Source organism: Falco biarmicus, chromosome 2, assembly GCF_023638135.1.
Source record: "Falco biarmicus isolate bFalBia1 chromosome 2, bFalBia1.pri, whole genome shotgun sequence".
NCBI classification, from domain to species: domain Eukaryota; kingdom Metazoa; phylum Chordata; class Aves; order Falconiformes; family Falconidae; genus Falco; species Falco biarmicus.
In genome coordinates, this window is record NC_079289.1 from 490989 (window position 1) to 510358 (window position 19370).

The 19370-nt window shown below is 55.4% G+C and overlaps 1 protein-coding gene across 7 annotated transcripts; it reads right to left on the reverse strand.

The window, feature by feature from the left end:
- Positions 1–1515: 1515 nt before the first annotated feature.
- RNF121 (ring finger protein 121) lies at positions 1516–18800 on the reverse strand. Of its 7 annotated transcripts, none has more exons than XM_056329147.1 (10): positions 18702–18745; positions 15685–15795; positions 12121–12158; positions 10961–11102; positions 9823–9977; positions 9237–9344; positions 8310–8430; positions 5783–5916; positions 3836–3937; positions 1516–3085 (listed from the first exon to the last, which is right to left on the reverse strand). In XM_056329147.1, exons 4-10 carry the CDS (start codon positions 11084–11086, stop codon positions 2965–2967), a joined length of 867 nt encoding a protein of 288 aa, XP_056185122.1. In that variant the 5' UTR covers positions 11087–11102; positions 12121–12158; positions 15685–15795; positions 18702–18745; the 3' UTR covers positions 1516–2964. The 7 variants fall into 7 exon arrangements, with proteins under 7 accessions (XP_056185122.1, XP_056185121.1, XP_056185119.1 ...); XM_056329146.1 differs by lacking the exon at positions 18702–18745 and adding an exon at positions 16098–16308; XM_056329144.1 differs by lacking the exon at positions 15685–15795 and having other exon boundaries at positions 18702–18799.
- Positions 18801–19370: the final 570 nt, after the last annotated feature.

Below are 19370 nucleotides of genomic sequence, written 5' to 3' on the forward strand. Positions count from 1 at the left end.
CTGCTGTCCCACCTCCCTCCACGTCCCCGTGTCCCCATGCCCCGTGTGCCCCGGTACAGCACCACACGCCTCACTACGTCCCCTCCATACTCCTTCCCATGTCCCCCGTGTCCTCTGTCCTTCATGCCCTGTGCCCCACACCCCCTGCGCCTGGCTGTACACATCCCACAGCCGCTCCATGACCAGCCTCGCTGCACCCCATGTGCCCACCCTGCCTACTCCCCCCCCCCCCCGCCCCCCTCCCGGCGCCCGTGGACGAGCAGCCATGTGCACCCCAGGGTTGTAGGAGCGGGGCTCAGCTGCGCACCCATGCCCATTGCATGGGGCCCTGAGCCAGATGGTGTCACAGGGCTGGGCAGATGGTGTCACAGGGCTGGGGGACAGTCCCCGAGGCTGACAGCCCAATGCCATGCCCTGCCCATATTGAGCTGGGCCACGCCGCAGCCAGCAGTCCCCATGCCAGGGACCAGTTTGGCTCCCCACACTTCAGGGCTGGCCAGGGGCAAGGCAGGGTCTGGGCAGGGGGAGAGGGAGGTGGGTGAAGCCCCCTGGGGACTGAGCACCAGCACTGGGTGGGGGGAGCCCTGGGCGCCGGGCCGTGTGCCAGCTGGGGCAGCCCCACAGCTTAGCGCAGGCCTCCCAGCTCCAGAAGATGGAGAGAAACCCACAGGGACCTGCCAGGGCTCCGCTCTGGTGCTTGACCGTGGGGGAGCCAGCCCCGGGGGGCAGCGAGGAGCCTGAGCAGGGGCATGGGGACCCCGGACCAGGACCCAGCCCCTCTCCCCGTGGCAGAGCCCCCTGGGGCCAACCCACAGCAGCAGGAGAGCAGCAGACATGAGGGTTCCAGTAACCCACCAAGATCATGCTGCAAAACCAGGGGAAGCCCCCGGCGCCTGCTTCCCCAGCACGGCCAAGGCAGGGACGCAGCACAGGCACAGCCACGGGGCAGGAGGAGCCACCCGAGCCTCACGCGCTGGCAGCTCCTGTGGTGCAGGCACAGGACCAACGCACCGCATGGAAAAAAGCCCCTAAAAGCCCAGTGAGTTTCCCGGCTGTTGTTATCAACAGTTCCCAGAAGGGCAGGACCACAGCTAGAAGGGTTCTCTCAGGGACATCTCCAAGCCTGCCAAGCACAACCCGTCCCCTTCCTTCCCACCAGGACGGGGACAGTGGCCGCATCACCCCCACAGCACCTGTGGGGATCTGTGGCCAGGGCTGCAACGGCACTGGCCCAGGGGCCCTGTGGGCACCGAGGGGCCAGAGGCAGCTCATGTATGGGGATAGCCCAGCACCCTCCGCTCCTCCACCACGTCCCTGATCCCCACAAAAGCCCAACCCAGCTGAGCTCAGGCTACCCTGATGTGAAATATGTGGGCAGGACCCGTGGGGAGGGTGCTTTGTCCCCAGCCACTTTTGGCATCTGTCCCCACTGAGGGAGAGCACAAAGGCAGAAGGAGGAACTGTGGCCTCACTCTAGAGCAAGGAAGACGATCAAGAAAAACCCTGGGCCGCATCTCCATTTCCAGGACTCTATTTCTGTGTTTGGCACAACATTGTGATGTGGTTTCACCCCAAAGAAAACCAAAAGGACTCAGCGGGGCATGTGGCGCAGCCACGCCAGGTCTCCCCTGGGTGACACAGCCTACGCTGCGCCCACAGCCGAGCTGCCACTGTGGCCACTTCCCAAATCCCCTGCACAACGTGGCACAGTCCCTCACACCAGGAACGGGGGTGACGCTGCCTCATGTGTCTCCGTCAGACCCCAGCACCCTCACGGGACACAGCTCAAGCCCTCACACTGCTGAGAGGGCTGGCTCCTGACCACCCCCAAAATGCTCCCAATTTCCCCCAGAGCCTCACAGCTGGCCCTGGGGTCAAGCACCTTGCTCCCACATGCTGCCATCACAGGCTGTACTCACCCGCTGCCAAAAAATGAGCCCAAAGCCCCTCGCACAAGATGGATGGGGGCACGGCTCCTTGTGCTGGCATGGCGAAACACCAGCAGCAGCCCAGCCCTGCCCACGCCCTTTGCTCGATCCCTTTTATTACAGCGCCAAAAAGAGCAATCCCCAGCGGGGCATCCCCCGCGCCCTGGGGCAGGGGCAACCCACTCTCAGGCTGCTCTTGACATACCGTCACCATCACAGAAAGAGGTGCAGGGAAAGAAACGGCACAGCACGCTCTGTGCCCTGGCTGGTCCCCGAGCTGCAGCAGCTGGGTGATGCCACCAGCTTCCAGGCAGGAATATAGAAAAAAGGGGGAGTGTACAAAAGGGTTAGCTGAGGCAGGGCACAGGCAGAGCCCACCACCACAGCGCGGGAGAGGGGCTCGGTTACTCCCCATGCACCCACGGCACCAGGGACCTGGCAGCCAAGAGTCTGGCCCATGGCAGTCAGTGCCAGGGCAGCAGTGTCCCTCTGTCCCCTCTTCCAGGGTGCTGAGCTCCAGCCCCCGCAGGCAGCCTCTCCTCTGCAGCCCCGCGCAGCAGAGGGGCCCAGCCCCGACCCTGCTTCCCCATGTCCCATCCTCGCTGCTGGGAAGGCTGCTCCGGGGAGCAAGCGTCAGAGCTGGCAAAGCCTCAGCCCTCTCCCTGTCACCTCTTCCGGCAAAGCAGCAGGAGAGGGAGATGGAGAACAGCCCCCAGTCAAACGCTCAGCACACCGGGGCCATGTGAAGGGCCAGAGAGGGGCTGGGGCAGGGAAACGGGACAAGCGTCTCTTTTCAGCTGCAATAGAAAGTTTTCAATATGCTCATTAAAATAATTGCTTTTTAAAAAAAGACTCCCCCAGCCCTAGTGGGAGGGGCCTCAGGGCAGAGTCCTCCTTCAGCCCCCAGTGCTGCAGTCCTTGGGGACGGCTGAGGTCCTGAGAAGTGACAGAGAAAAGCCAGCGTTTCCAGCCAGCTGCTGTCCCCTGCCCTGGGCACGTGTCCTCTCGTGGCTCCACGGCTCCCCACCGCCTGCCCTTACTCCAGCCCCAGGATGTAGTTGATGCCCTGGACCAGTCCGATGATCACCGGCTGCCAGGCCACCAGGTAGCGCAGCCAGTCCAGCAGCTGCCCATACATGACATGAGGCCTCTCCCAGCTGGGTAGGAAGGAGTTAAAGAACCACGGGGACAGGGACAAGAGGAGTGTAGCCCACCAAGGAGCCACTCAAAGCTGCCACACCACAGGGACAGGGGGAACAAAGCCTCAAGCCTCTGCAGCACTGGCTCCCTGGGGAGGGGTGGCTCTGGCCAGGCTGGGGCTCACCCCAGCTGTGCCTTGGCAAGGAGGGTGTGGGGTGCAACCAGGTGTCCTGCAGGATGTGGGGGTCCAGGTTGACCATCTCCTCCTCCCAGGGGACCGACACGACTTGCCTCAGAGAGGGGGCAACACACACGCTGCACAGGCAGCAAAATCCAGTGCCCGGCTCTGCGGGAACTCACTTCCCACAGGAACATCCACAGGCGGAAAAGCAAAACATGGGGCTTGAGCCATCCCTTACAGTGGTGCAGGGAGGGGGATGAGGGCTGCTGAGCCCTCCCATGGTAAGCAGGGGCTGTGGGGCTCAGCCATGAAGGGCTTCATGAACATTTTCATCTCTCACCGGAGGGAGCAGCACCCTCAGTGGAGCCCACAGCCTCCCAGCTCCCCAGACATGCCCACTGCCCCGTGCCAGGCAACACGCCCAGCTCACGGACAGATTTTGCAGTCTCTGCCATTGCTGTGGGCTGGTAGCCACCTGCCTGGGGGGGCCTGGCGAGCCCAAATGAGCAGCCAGCAGCTCCCAGGCATGGCCCCGAGCCCCTCATGCACCCTACCCACTGTTCCCCTTCACAAGGAGAAAGGATACGGGTTACTGAACATCCTCTTGAGATCCACCTTCTCTTTGCAGTATGGACACGTCTGCTTCTTCCCGACGATGCACCAGCCACGGATGCAGAATTCGTGAAACCTGGGGAGGGGCACGTTAAGGGGAACTGCTTCATGTTGGGGCAGGGGGAAACAATGATGGCACACAACTGAGCATGGAGGAAACCACTGAGCTTAAAAAAAAAGTCATCCCCATGCCACTGCACAGGGGATGGGGGAAATATCAGACAGGCAAGGGTGTCCACATTGCACAACTGCAGCCCTTTCCTAGAAGGCACGGCACCTTCCAGGCACAGAGGAAGGAGCTCATGGGGCAGTGGGCTGGGGAGGCATCATGAGGGCTATGATGAGACGGTGAAGAGTCTGTGTCTCGACAGTGCCCGGCACACATGTAACCCAGCACATGCTAACACCAGAGCAGGGTTAGACCGACACGGGTGGCTGGGGGAAGCTCCTCAATTTGAGAGTGGGAGCTGGCAGCAGAGGACTGGCAGGGATGTGTCTGGCTGCGAAATGCTGGGGCTTTGAGTGCTGGGAAGGTTTGTACAGCCCAGGAGAGCTCTGCAAACTTGACTCTGTGTGTTACACAAAGGCTTCTCAAGGATTAACAACGTATTTAAGGGATTTCTCCCAGGGACTGACTTGCAGGTGCCAGCTACGCTCCATCATGGCAGATGAGTAACAAGGATTTACTCAACCTGAGCCCAGCCCTGAAGAAGTCACAGGGAAACATGAGGTGGCTGCAGCCACCATGACACAGCTCTGGGGTGAGGCCGCTTGCCCTGTTGGGGAACTCTGCCATGCATAAGGGTGTCGCTGAGCAAACAAACTCCCCCAGGTAATGCCTCTGCTGCTCAGACCCAGGGTTAATGCCAGAGCAACAGCAGGAGCCACTCCCCCCAGGGGATTACCACAAGCACAGACTCCTTCAACAGCCACAACCCCCCACCAAGCTGCCACAGGGTGCGTGACAGGCAGGCTCAGGCCCTGCACGGGGTCAGATGCTGGGGCCAGGCTGGCATACACCTCGTAAACACTTTACAGCGATTAAATTTAGGTGAGTTTTGCCACCATGACCTTTGCTCAGGCCCAGTTTGGAAAGCACCTCGCAGCCAGTAACGCAAGCAGTGCCAGAGGACATCCCATCTCCACCGCTGAGTCACTGCCAGAAAAAACCCTGAGCCCTCCCCTGCTGGGGCTGAGCAACAACCAGGACTTCCAGTTTCAAAATCAGCTGAAGGGGAAGGGTGAGCAATTCCAGGGCGCCAGAAACCCCGCTGCGGCCAGAGTCGCTGGAGGATTTCTGGGGAAGGAGGAAGCTGCTGGACTGTGGCTGGAGTCGGCAGGGCAGGCACTGACTGGCAGCACGAGGCTGCAGGGGCTGTTTTCCAAGGGATGCTGTGTGGGGCAGGCAGTGTTTTCCCCCAGCTCTTCCCTTCGGAGGCTCTCAGCCAGGACTTGCAGCAGTAGTTCTCCAACAAGGGGCCAGTGTGACACACAGAGCGCTGCTCGGCTGGACCAGGGACGCTTCACGCCCCTACCTCATGCTGACGGGAGCTGGCATGGCAGCAAGCGCTGGGCAGTCAAGTCCCAGCAGATTTAGCAAAGGTAGCTGGAAAGCAAGGCACAGCTCCACAGCAGCACTGCCACAGCAGGGGCAGCTGGAGAGGGGAAGGAAGAACAACCACTTGTAAAATGGAAGCAACGAGGCATTGATTTCAGGGACATGTGGGACTTTGCCTCTTTTCATGCCAAGTCAGCGATGACACAGGCAAGGATCACATGTAAAATCAGCAGAATGGCCCCAAGTCCCAGGACAGGCGTTTCTTCACCCCAGGCTGGAGAAGGTGCAGGGCAGGAGCTCTCTGCTGCCAGCCCTGGCAGGGAGCCAGCAAGGCAATGGGCTGGCTCCCAAGGAAAAGGATACACGTGGTTGCAGGAAAGGCGGTAGGTGTTCTCGATGATCCCCTCCTCATTGACATCCACGAAGATCTGCTGGCCGCAGACAGCGCAGACGCTGTCAGAGAGGTGCTTGGTGGGCATCCCCGAGGCGCTGTAGAACTGAGCGAGGGCAGAGCAGAGGGAAAGCAGTGACAGCAGGAGGGCACGTGTCCCATGCCTACGTCAGCACAGCTAAACTTTAAGGAGGGCTGGGGTCAGCACCTGGAGTCCAGCCTCAGCCTTTTGGGCTTAAAAACCTTGTTACAGGCCCAGCTGTGGGAAACAACTACAACAGGACAGGGAGCTGCTCAGCCATGTGGTGGCCCATCACACCCCAGCCCCTCTGCCAGCCCCACAACCCCCTCCCCATGCCGGGGACCAGCCCCCTTCACTCCCCGATGGCCTGGTCAGTTGTCAGCTGCCTGCTGGGCTGGTGCACCCATGCCAGGCAGCAAGGGCAGAGGCTGGGGGTGAGAGCAGGACAAGCTGGAGGTGACAGCTTTAACCCAAAATGGCAGCCTTGGGCTGGCAGTTGAATATGGTCCAAGCCTCCAGCCCCATGGGTCCCTGAAGCTCGGTCAGCTGAAGAGCTAAGCGCAGAGCAGCCACCCCCCAACCATTTCCAAGCCTGTTGGCTCAGCATCAGCCTGATGCAGCACGCAGGAGGGTGCAGGCACGCAACCACATCTCCCTGCGTGCAGCTCTGGTCCCACACGCTCCAGGGGTGGCCACGAGCCCTGGGTCACTCATGCTGTGTCCTGGCTAGGAGACACAGAATATCTCAAGTTGGAAGGGACCCATAAGGACCACTGAGTCCAACTCTCTACTCCTCAAAGGATTACGTAACACTAAACCACATGACTAAGAGCATTATCCAGATGCTCCTCGAACTCCTGACAGGCTTGGTGCTGTCACAACTTCCCTGGGAGTCCATTCCAGTGACAAGCCACCCTCTCAGTGAAGAGCCTTTCGCTAACATCCAGTCTGAACTTGCCCTGATGCAGCATTACCCCATCTCCTCGTGTCCTATGGCTGCTCACCAGAGAGAGATCAGCAGCTCCCCCTCCGCTGTCCCTCTTGAGGAAGCTGTAGAATGCCATGAGGTCACTCCTCAGTCTTCTCCAAACTGAAGAAGCCAAGTGAACTCAGCAGCTCTTCCTAGGTCTTGCCCTCGAGACCTTTCACAGTCTTGGTCGCCCTCCTCTGGACACACTCTAGTAGTGTGATGTCCTTCATACATGGAGGCACCCAAAACCGCACACCGAATTCGAGGTGGGGACGCACCAGTGCAGTGTAGAGTGGGACAATCTCCTCCACCGACCAGCTCACTGTGCTGGGCTTGACATGCCCCAGGACACAGTTGGCTCTCTGGGATGCCAGGCCACGCTATTGACTCATACTCAACTTGTCATCAGCCCAGGCTGCTCTCCAGCCTCTCGTCCCCCTAACCAGGATTACCCTGTTTCAGGTGGAGAATCTGAGACTTGCTCTTGTTAAATTTCACACAGTTGGCGATTGCCCAGCTCTGTAACGCCTCTCTGCCCTCAAGGGAGTCCACAGCTCCTCCTAGTTTAGTATCATCAGCAAAACCTGCCTCCAGCAGACCTGGCACAGCTTCGCTCTGACCACCCAATGGAGTGGCACCCTTGGGCCGTGGTGCCAACTAGCAGCAGCACCCTCCTGGCAGTCCTGCAGACAGGCCAGACCCTCGGGGAGTGCCTGGGCTGCTGTAGGCCTGTCCCGGGTACCCACCACCTATGCAGGGGGAGATCTGAGCTCTGCCAAGGTGTCCCAGTGTGAGTGGAAGGTGGCTGGTGAGGGGCTGGGGCTCCCCAGTCCTGCCAGGCAGAACCTCCAAGGAGCAGCAGCAGAAAGCTCTGAGAGGAGGAGGAATAAATAAAAGTCCAAGACCTTAAAGGGCTGCTGCAAAGCAGCAACATGACCTACTGCATGTAATTTTTGGTGGACTGCGGTTTTGTTTGGTAGCAGGTGAGTGGGCCACCACCGAAGGCACATGGGAACATAACCTCTGTTCACAGGGACAGCACAAGCTGCAGCAGATACAAGCAGCAGAAGGAAGCCCATGGTGTGAAGCCTTAAGTTCTTAAGTTAACACACCTGCCGCATGGTCCCAGAAGCAGGAGTGCTCTTTGGTACTGGAGATTTTAAAGACCCAGAGAGAGAATATTTGTCAGTTTAGAGAGGGGCTGAACAGATCCTTCCATTCCTTATTTCTTGTGCTTCTGGAGACTAGGGAACACCTGAAGAAGCTCTGCTCTTAAGGAAAGGTCTCAGAGCAGCTCTGTTACGCCAGAAACCTCCCAGCCTTGACCACGGCAGCGGGTCCAGAGAGAGCACAGCGGGAAAGGCAGCAGCCTCAGAAAGCCCTTCCTCAAGTCTGATGCACTTTCCCATTTGGGGGAGGCAAAAGCTATTGCTGCAACTGACACACTTCAGGCCCTCCCATAATGGGGCAGGACTCTCGCCTGGGGAAGAGCATGGCATTAACTCACCCCGATCGTTGAGGCCATGTAATCTGCACACATCTCAGCAAAGTCCCGCTCCAGAACCCCGTAGTAAAGACCATAAAAGAGGAGGGAGATGCCAAAGTCCATCGCATCTTCTGGTTTGATTCTACAACAGAAGAGCCAAAATGACATCAAGAGCTTTTTTGGGGGGGCTGCAGGGGTGCTGACATAGCACACAGTGCTAACTCCCATCACAAGAGCAGCAGACACATGTCACCCAGAAGCATCACCTGCAGAGGTCTTCTAGGTGCCTGCCCAGAACAGCCCCAGCCCCTGCTTCTGGGACACTTCTCCTTGGATGTCAAAAAGCAGCATTTGAATGGAGATGTGGGTGTAACACCCAGGTGTCTCATATCTGGTGCCCACCACCCTCACCAGCCTCTGGAATGAGCAGCTACAGTAATCTCCCAACTGTTTTGTGCACCAGATCAGCTCCCAGTAAGCCCCCAGTTAACACTTCCATGTCTGTGCAGGCAGCTGCCAGGTCTGCTCATATACCAGAGAAGGAATCAACCTCTCTAAAACATGAAGGCTTGGGCTAGGGTCCTCTGCTACCACACCTGGGCTGGCTGCCTGTTGCAGGTATCCCTTTGTCAGGGTAGCAAAGAAAATGCTACTCTTTATCAGGAAGCAAAGAAAATCCCACTGCTGCTCCCAGGCCAGACACAGGCAGAGATGGAGGAGCTGCTGCCAACACAGCTGAGTTGGAAGCAGGGCTCTCCAGCGACCCTGACCAGTTCAGGTAGCACCATCTTACCTGTGATCCTCTCAGCAAGAAAAGGACATCCCTGGAGTCTCTTTGGTCCCACTAATCAGATTGCTAAGACAACTGTTTTTCCAGAGTCGCAGCCTTACTCCACACAGTGTGTTACATCCCTCGCCCCAGGAGTGGGACCCAAAAGATTCACTCACCTGAACAATAAGTTAAGACCAAAAAGCGTAAACATCACAGCCATGTACCCTACAATTCCAGTGGCATAGCTGATCTTGTATATTAGTAGAAACCATTTATAAACCAGCCTGTAAAGAATTAAAACAAGAATTTAACTACTTCATTTTTTCCTGAAAGAAACTGCAGCAAGTACTTTGTAAACCTGGATGGTGGTGTCAGCAGACACTTCAACTAGCCACACACATGAGCTTTAAATTTCTATTTCAAGCCACAGAACCATCCCTGCCACAGGCCACTTACAGTCTTGACTTCCAAACCAGAAACCTCAGCATCTCCAAAGGCCACAAGCAAGTGTGCTTCATACTGGGAATGCCCTCGGATGAAGTATCTGCCTTTCCACCACCCACTCGCGTACCACATGCATTGGGCTGGCTGCCAGCAGCCAATTAGTGCTTTACACCGACTGACATGGGCAGCACGGGCAGGGGTTGAGTGCTCCCAAGGTACAAAGTTTAAGACAATGATCTGTGGCAGCAAAACTGGAAAGAGCGCCTTGTAATGATTCCCCTGGGGCTGAGGAGTTTTCCCAGAAACACATGTACTAACCTGGGTGTTGTCTGTACCAGAGGTTTTCGAGTTGCCCTGAAGGTGACAAAAGCTGTGACTGCTGAGAATAGCACCCAGATTACCAGGAACCGCCACCAATACAGCTTGATCGTGAAATACAGAGGCACTACCCACATCTGGAAGAGGGTCACCATCTGCAGGAACAGAGGAAAAGCATTTTGAGCTGGCTCTCTGCTCATCAGAAACACCCTGCCACTCCTGGCAGCTGTTCTCCCTGCATCAAAGGGCTCTGAATAGCAACCAGGAAACTCAGGAAGTTTGGTCTGTGGCACCCAGAGAACAGGCTCAGAGCCTGGCTGAAGAAGTTTGGGGCAGCAGCCACGTGATCCTTGGTAACAAAGGACTAGAGCCAGAGGGAGAATGCACAGGAAACATATCCAGAGGAAGGTACAGGAGATGACCACCTAACTAGTTGTAAGGCTGCTATATAAACCTTCACCTTTCCAAGGACCCGAACACAGCAACCATACAAACATCAGACGAATATTAAACAAGGAGACAGGTGCAGCGGAAGGTTTCAGACTCACCTCTGCCCTACAGCCTATTCCCAAAAGGGATCTACAGCCCTGCAGCTGAGCTCCTGTGGTGCTGCGGGAGGGGCAACAGGCAAACAGGTTCAGTTTAAAGTTCATAGAGGATTATAGGTATCGCCTGGAAACATTACTTCTGATACCGAAATCAGAGTGAGGTCAGTTAAGGTAGAATAACAGTCCCTGACAAGCCAGTGGCATCAGCAAGTGGCAGGTCTGCTCAGCAGACAATGCTGCCAGAACTGTCAAAACCAGGGGCCCAGCAGCAAGAAGTCCCCATTGCTTCTGAGGAAGCACCCAGAAAAAACAGCTTCTCTTTGCATTACCCTCAGGACAATACCGGAGATCTGTTTCTCCGATCACCTGGTGTCAAAGCACTATGAAAAACAGAGTTATTGGCATCACTTGTAACAGATGTAACCTCATCCCTAGCTAGAATCCCTGCAGGCTTCTGGGAAGACAAGGGGTATCTCAACACCAGCCAAAAAGAGAAAACCAGGAGCATACTTCTCATCAGCTAAAGGACAGCATCACTCAGCACTCACACCCAGCCTCAGAGACAAAATGGTTGCATGGGAGACACTTACGTTGTAGGAGCGAGGGTGCCTCTGCTTCCACTGAACCAACAGGAGCTGTGCCACCACCAGCGTGGCAATAAGGATGAGGACCATTTCGGCATGCATAGCCTCGTGACCACGGTGCTTGGCATGCATTCGTGCATGCTCCACCCTGCAACACAGGGAAAAGGTGGCTGAAGAGCATGCGGGCACAGATCACATGCTAACAGCACCGTGGGGCTGACAAACACCTCGGCACGGGCAGCCAGGAAGACCAGACTGAGAAACACCACAAAGGAGCATCGTGGAGATGGGTGCTGCATTGCAATCCAGAGGAGAAAAGACAAAAGGCTTCTCTGAGACTAGCTCATTCTTAAACTGTGAAAGCTAAGACTGCCATTCAGCCCACCCCAGTATGAACAAGGCAGAGAGAACTCACACTGACATATCTGAACTAAGGAACGTGGAGTACACGTTTCACGTAACTCACTCACCACTGCAACAGCATCAGCTGAGTGGCTGTCTGACGCCATGAGTGTGCACCAGCTCTCAGTACCAAACCCTCAGCCCAGTTTCAGAGCCACCAGCACCATCCTTCCTCTCACCCAGCAAGGAAAAGGCTTGGATGGGCAGGGCACAGTCTATAGCCAGCAAAACCCTCTGACTCTAGCAAATTGCTTCTCTCTGCCCTGGATAACCCCATGCGTATCCTGGAAGAAGAGATTTCCAGACTGATGCTCTGCAGACACACGGGATTTCTTTGCAGCTTGTGCTGTTTAACCAAAACCCAAGACAGAATTAAGACCTCTTACATCCTTACATCTCTGTCTCAAGCTGACAAGACAGTTCAACTTAGGGGGGAAAAAAAAAATATCCAAACCCAACAAATATGCCAAATTCTCTGATCTGAAGCCACCCTGTATAAATCCATACTGAGAGACCAGCCTTACTGTGCTTTCAACAAATGTCTGGCTGAAATGGGTTTGACTAGAGGAAAAGGAGGAGTATCTAGTCAGCAATTTAAAGGAAAAACACATTAGTATTGCCTTTTAGGACAGTTCCTACTTCCCTCTAACAAATAACGCTGTCCTCTCCCATCATGAAAATGGGCTGTGCTGCTGGTAGCTCTGGTCAGTAGCAGGAGCTCACTCAAGCTGTAATTGTCAGTTCACCTCACAACACAGACTCACCTCCATCTCTCTTCTGGGGACAAGTGTGAAAGATCAACCTAGGGAGAGAAAAAAAACACCACAGAAATCAGCTATTGAAGTACCAGCCTAGAACAGATAGCTGATTTCCTTCATCTGCCCAATCGGCACAGATGCTGGTTTATGTCCCACAGGAGCAAGGCTGTGCCTTGTCTACACCGCCTGCTCATCGCATGAAACACGGCCGCAGCACCTGGCTCCTTTATCTCCCAGTGAGATGTGATCAGTGATGACAGCAGCAGCAGCTGCAAAGGCATCCTGTGAGACCCCCAGGACTGCTCTTTGAGAACTTTCAGAAGGGGGAAACCCTAGATTCAGCAGCTTTAAACAACAAACCCTGGACATGCCGTCGTGACACTGCAGCCCAGAGCTGTCTTTTGACCCTCCAGGCAGTACAGGGAGAGCCACAGGGTCCCCCTGCTCCTCCACCACTTGCAAGTACCTTTCCCCTCATACTCCCATATTTCACTGCAGCTCACCGTCCTAGAGGAATTGGTTCAAGTCCCACGTTCAAAACCCAGCCAGGCGTCTCTGGGCACATAGGGGCGATCCCAGTGCACATCAGAAACAGGACAGAGAGGGGAATCCCAAATTCCACCAGTGTGCAGGACAGGGGTTGGTGTCTACATGTCACCCACAAATCATTGACAAACAAATTTTCAGACAGAATCACGGAAGAAGAAAGATTTAGGACTTCCTTTGCTGACATGGCTGGGTGTCTCTCCCAGGTGTTACAGGCAGCAGGTTTTGCCCAACAGGAGAAACCAAGAGCAACAGGAGTTGCTGTTATTACCAACAAGAGATGATGAACTGGCGTAATCTGTGCTTAATGCAAGCTGAAACTGCCCAGCTGCACACAGAGCGTCAAGGACATCCTTTGCCTGACAGGTTTAGGGGACAGAAGGAACCAGCCTAAGTGATTTAGAAAGCCCCCCCTCTGCAGAACCATGACCCCAGGCTAACCTTCTCAGCTTGCAAGCAAGCAGCATTCAAAGGCCGAGTCTCACAGAATTCCCCATTTCCCCCAGCAAAATTTGGCATGAATACTCTCTCCATGAGGCATTTGGACTGGGCAGCAGTGAGGGGACCTTTGATACTGCATTTCAGCTTTCTCCTGGAGCTTTATATCTTCACATAAGAACTGAAGAGGCCTCCAGCACCAGTCACATTCCTGCACAGGCTCACTGGCTGGGCATCCCAGCACCAGCACAAACCCTGACACACAGTGCTGGGGATGCAGCAAACAAAATCCCACTGCTCTGACTTCATGTCACCTTTCCTCGGCAAGACACAAACACAGATAAAACCTACAGCAGCTCACCTGGGGCTGGGCATATAAACATACAGTTTACAACCCCCCAGCTGGCTGGAGACCCTCCAGCACAGCCGAGGGGCTGGCACTCGCCCTGGCTGCTAACTCTTCCCCAGCACAGCCACAGCCGAGTGCATGGCTGGCCAGCCCAGAATGACCCACACCTGGATGTTTACCAGCAAGGAGGTGTGGAACCATAAGAAAAGGTACCAAAACCAAGGCACAGCAAGGACTTTATCATCACGCTTTCCTGTACACACTGGAGACATGTACACAGGAACAGGCTCCACCTCAGCACCACCAGCCTTGGATCACTGGGTACTGAACCACAGGGATATCCCTCAACCTTGGGACTGTTCCCCAAACCGATGCCTTGCAGGCAGCACCTCCAATTACACCTGGGCTCAGCTGAGGACACACATAGCTGCCTCGCTTCCTCTGTGGCACCTAATTATATCCCAGGGTGAGGAGGCAGGAAAACACGTGCGTGGCAGCAATCCGTCTGTGTGCTGTTAGACATCTGCTGTGCTTCACCCTAGAGCAACACTTGCGAGAGGTTCAGTCCCCAAGGCCTTCAAGAAGTGCTTCAGTACTTAGGCAAATGCAAAACACAGACCTATGAAAACCCCTGTTCAAGCTCACTGGCCTGCCTGCATAGGAAACAGCATGTGACGATCTGACATTGACTCCAAGAAGTATGCTTGCATTGCCCAAATTCCCCAAGCTCTTCTGTTCCTAAAACATCCAGATTAATCAGTTCAGTCACTGCTTTCCCTTCAAAAAGTCAGCTACCCAATTCAGAGTTGGAACAACTGCTCTGATAAACAGTAAAAAAAAAAAAAAAAAAAAAAAATCATTCAAAAATGTTCTCAAATCACTGCAAGCAAAAGCTGATAAACTCCAAGTGCTTGTTGGCCCAGCTCAGCTCTGGCATAGGTCAACCCCTCTGCAAGCTCTGGGAAGTCACCAGGGGCTCCCACTGCCACTCCCCAGGAGATCCCTGCTCCCCCCAGGCTCTACCCCTGCCCTCACTGCATGAGGACATTTTACGAGCACAGACAGTCCAGCACCTTCCAAACACATCAATTATTTCTCCCCTCAGCATACAGCAGCTTGTGGTCACTCCTCTGTGGCACACCAGCAGCTGGTCCATCCACGCTGCTCTGTCCCACGCTCAGGGAACACTTTTCAGCCTCTGTCCTTCAGCATCTCCCCCAAATCTACAAATTCTTCCAGCAAATGAGCTAAAGCCTTCTCTGCCCCATACCCTAAGGCAATCCTGCATTTCACAGAGAAGAACGCTTCCTACCTAGCCATCCTCCAAAGCAGCAACTGCCATGTAAGCTGTCCTTGCAGGTGCAAGAATCCACAGCATCAGACACAATTTTCACTCAATTACAGGGACTGAGCTTCACCAGATTCCCCAGAGCTTAAAGCTCCTGAAATAACTTTGTTAAGGGGGGGCCAGGACGTGACAGACGGGATGTTCAAGCAGAGACAGAGCGATCTGATGACTGTCAGACACGACTTGGCAGAGCAGCCACTGCAAACTGAACCTTCCAGTTAACTCCTCCTTGATCTGCACACTCTTTTACCAAAGAAATCTAGCTTTGGTTCTAAAAATGAATAGCAATGGTGAATCCAAGCGTGAGAGACGGTGCCAGGAAGCACCTGCTCTTACCATTAAGTGTTTGTTCTATTTCTAGTTTGGGTCTGTCATTTTAACACCCAGGTTTTGGGTCCCTTTCTATCCCCATCAGCTAGGCTGAAGAGCCTCTGCTCATAAGTCTCCCTTTACCAGAGCAGAGAGGGGTTAGACAAGAACCATGACAATGACTGAAGTATCTGAAGATACACTCCACCAAGCCCTGAGCACCAAACCACTCCTGCTGGCAATACCAGCACAGGATGCCCTCTGTCTGACAAACCAGAGCTCTTAGAACAACTATTTTTTTAAAAAAACATAAGGAATTAAGAATTATATATTCTGCTAGCTCTCTCCTCCAGAACTCACGAACCACTCAAAAAGCCCAGCCCCCTCAGCGTGACAGCTTGGCGAAACTGGCTATCTATGACTAAAGTCCAATTCTCTCCTCACACACAGTACCATGACCCTTGGAAGAAACTCATGCCACTCTTCAGTTTTCAGCAAACTTGTGATCCCCATCACCAGGACAGTCAAGAGAACTCCTCTCTAGGAAAACACAAAGGCTGCGGTTACCTATAATACAAACCTCATAACCGCCTGTTTCTCGCAGTCCAGAAGCAGGGAGACAGGAAGATCTCCAGGCACACGTACCAACCACCCAGCTGCAAGCTGGCTGTAATCTCCTTACGCTCTAAATCTGGGAAGGAGGTAAGGAGAATGTCTTGAGGACAGAGAATAAGCAGCTGCTGATTTCAATTCCAAGCTACAGACCAGCCTACAGTTCATGCTGCACAGCTCCACAGTATTTTGGCCATCAAAACCAACAGCAGCCAGCATCTGCTACGCACAGCACCGGGCAGAGGCACAAGAGCCGAGGGTCCAGGATGCCCGGGACCTGATTTCATCTCTCCCACAGCCCCAGCCTCAGTATATATTTCACATCACTCACTAGGAACAACCTGAAATAACTGGAAGATAAATCTCAAGAGAAATAAATACCTTTCAAGAGAATGCCCAGAGTGCAGTGATTCACCTGAAGCAGATTTTAAAGAGGCAGGCTCTTTAGTGAAGTCTGAGAAAATTTTGGAATCTCAAGTCTTCATTTCTTCTGCTCGCAAAACAGCACAGTAACAATCAGCAGGGAGTAAAAGGCCCTAACTGATCAAATGCTTCAACAATCACAAATTAAACCTTTGACAACAGCCTGAGTTACAACCAGGCAGAGCCAAAGCCACATGACACTCAGTGTTTATCCCACATGGGTGCACCAAGTGAAACGTTAAACTCCTTTCAGATCTCCACCGTGCACCAGCTCCACCGTTAACTGTTCGTCAGCAATGTGCTCAGCCCACAGAGCTGCCAAGATCTCAAACACAAGCACATGGATTTTGTCCTGATGGATGTGGATTTTGTGGAACCACAGCACAGAGTTAAGCACAGCCCGTCAGTTGCCTCCTCGCAACGCCCTCTCAGCCAGTCCCAAAAACAGTTTTCTGTTGGACTGAAAAACAGGAATTTCACTTCTAAGCATCTTCAGCTCTTCTATGTTTTTACATGGAAAAGGTTTCCCATCTACTGCTGGCACTGAACTAAAGAGCTCATGAGTGCAAGAGCTTACTGTTTACTTACTAGTTTGCTTTGAGTCTCACTTATCACAATGGAAGAGATTCACAGGGGGATGCCAGGGTTGCTTGTTCAGAGAGGAGTTCAGACAGCCTGGTTCCAGCATGCACACATACACCTTTGTGTTCTTCAAAGCCTGGCTGGACAAACACCTCTCTGGCATAAAAAAGCCACCAGTGAACATCTTAAAATATAACAAGAAGTAACGCAAGAGTGACCAACTTGTGGCTAAAGACATTTGGTCACTGGATTTGAGGCTGAATCCTCCTGTCATCCCACTGTACCTGCTCTTTGGCAGCAACACATGGCACAGGAAGGATGCACAAGCTCTTACTGCGCTTCAGGCAGACTGTCTCACCTTGCTCACACAGCTCAGCCATACAGGAGGGAAGTTCCACAAGTCAACCCTGCCAGTAAACTTCCCAAATACAACCTTCAGCACCTGAAAAATTTTAAGCCAAACTACCAATTCTTGAGGAAAAGCACTGAAAAACCCCAACTGCACCAGCCAAGCATCTTGTACCCCTTGTGTTGCTGCTCCAGCAGGGCTGCCAGCTGCACGCACACAGAACCACTCTGCAAGCAAAAGGAAAACTCCTGAGTACAAAGTGCCATGACGAAGCCTAGGACAGCAGTGCCATTACAGTGCTGTGGTACAGTGGCACACATGCCGTGGCAGACACAGATGCCACACTCCCGTTGTGTAGAAGCAGGCACGCCCCTGCTCTCAATTCCAGCTTTTTGAGCAGATTTTTTTTCTTTTTGGCTTTATAATTTTTCATCTCCGGGAATGCTTGAACACCATCATGGGAACAGTGGGAACTTCAATTAAAGCCCTCTACCTCACATGGCTTCAATTCCCCAAGAGCAACAAGGGCCACTGATTATCTCAGCACGGAAGTTCACACGGCGCAGCACCAAGGTGACAGGCAGAAGTCGCTGCCAGGAGAGAACACTACCCGTGCTGCCGGCATCCGAGGGCACCACAAGCAGCCCCGCGTCCTCCCGTGTTCTCTGAAATGCAAATCCCACCCCAGTCTCGCATGGCTTTTCCAGCAGTGAGTTTTAAAGTCAGAGAATGAATTAACAGCAGAGAAGCTTCGCAGGTGCCAAAGGACCCAGCTAGTGTTTCCAGGGCCCCTCTTCAGCTGCTCCAGCTTGGGGGGCCCTGTCTGGAACAGGCACTTTGGCCACTTCAGGGATGCAAAGTCTTTCAGAGGCCCTTGTTGCCAATTACCTGCCATGTCCCAAACTGCCAGTTTCTCACACAGCTCAAAGGTTGCTCTGAGCTTCCCCTCCACCACCGCCCTCCTCCCCTGCGCTCCTCACAGCTGCCTCCAGCCACATCCAGCCTCTCACCCTGCACTCAGGACGGCCGCCCACCCCAGAGGCACATTCTCATCCATCTCACCCTTCCCCAGTGCCTCCGAGACCCACAGGGACCCCAGAGCCCTCCAAAGCCCCTCCTCCTGAGGCCCTGCAGATCCACTGCAGCTCACCAAAAAAAGCCCAAAGGCGCCCTCACCCAGAACCCCCCAATGCCCCGCTGCCCCAGGGGCCTTCAGATGCTCCCAGGGCCCTCCTGCCCCAGGGACCCCCAATATCCCCCTGCCCCAGGGGCCTGGAGATTCTCCCGGGGCCCTCCCGCCCCAGGGACTCCCAGAGCCCCTCAGCCCTAACGGTCCCCATACCCCCCCGCCCCAAAGCCCTGGAAGCTCCCAGTGCCCCAGACCCCCCTCCCCCGCCACGCCCCAGGGTCCCCCCAGGCAGCCTCAGTGCACACACCCCCCACACCCGCCCGCCCCGCCTCCCCCGACCCCAGCACCCCCAGCCCCGAGCCCCCCGCAGCCCCCGCCGCAGGGCCCTGTCCCCTAGCCAGTGCGCCCAACCCGGTGTCCCCCGCCCCACAGCCCCCCTTCCCTAACCCTCCCGGGGGCCCCCAGCCCGCCCCGGTCCACGGCGCTCCCGGCCCCCCGCTACCTCCTCCACATCGCGCTCGACGGGACCCCCAACCTCCACCTCCAGCACCGCCGCCATCTTGCCCCCCCCGTCCCCAGCGGCCAGCTTCTTCCGCCACCGTCCGCCAATCACCGGCCACGCCGTCGCACCTCCGCTAATCGCTTGGCGCGGCGCTGCCCCGACGGCCAGTCAGAGGAGAGGAGGGGTGGGACAGCCGCCAGAGGCGCCGCTACAGGCAGAGGGAAGGGGCGAGCTGTCACGGCCAGGGATCTTCTGCCATTTCCAGTCCCGAAGTGGGACGCACAGTCCCTTCCGGTGGACCCGGTTACACCGGCCGCCTCGCACCGCGGGGCTAACGATGTCACCGCCCCCTTACGCTATTTCGGAGGGAGTGCACATGGCAGACGGTTCCTTAGGGCCGCGGCGCGGCAGCGCGGCCCAGCCAGAGGACTGCGTGTCCCGTCAGGCACCGCGGCCGCGGGCTCAAGCGAGGGGGGAGTGACAGGCCGGCGGGGACTGGGCCTCTGGGTCACGGGTCGGAGGTCAGGGGTCACCGGGTGTGAGCGGAAGATTCGGGCGGCGGCTTCGGGATCGGTGCGCCTCGGGGGGGAGGGGCTGGGGGGGCCGTGGGGCAGAGCCGTGAGGGGGCTGGGGGGCGAATGGGGAGGGGGCGGCCTGGGGGGCAGGGCT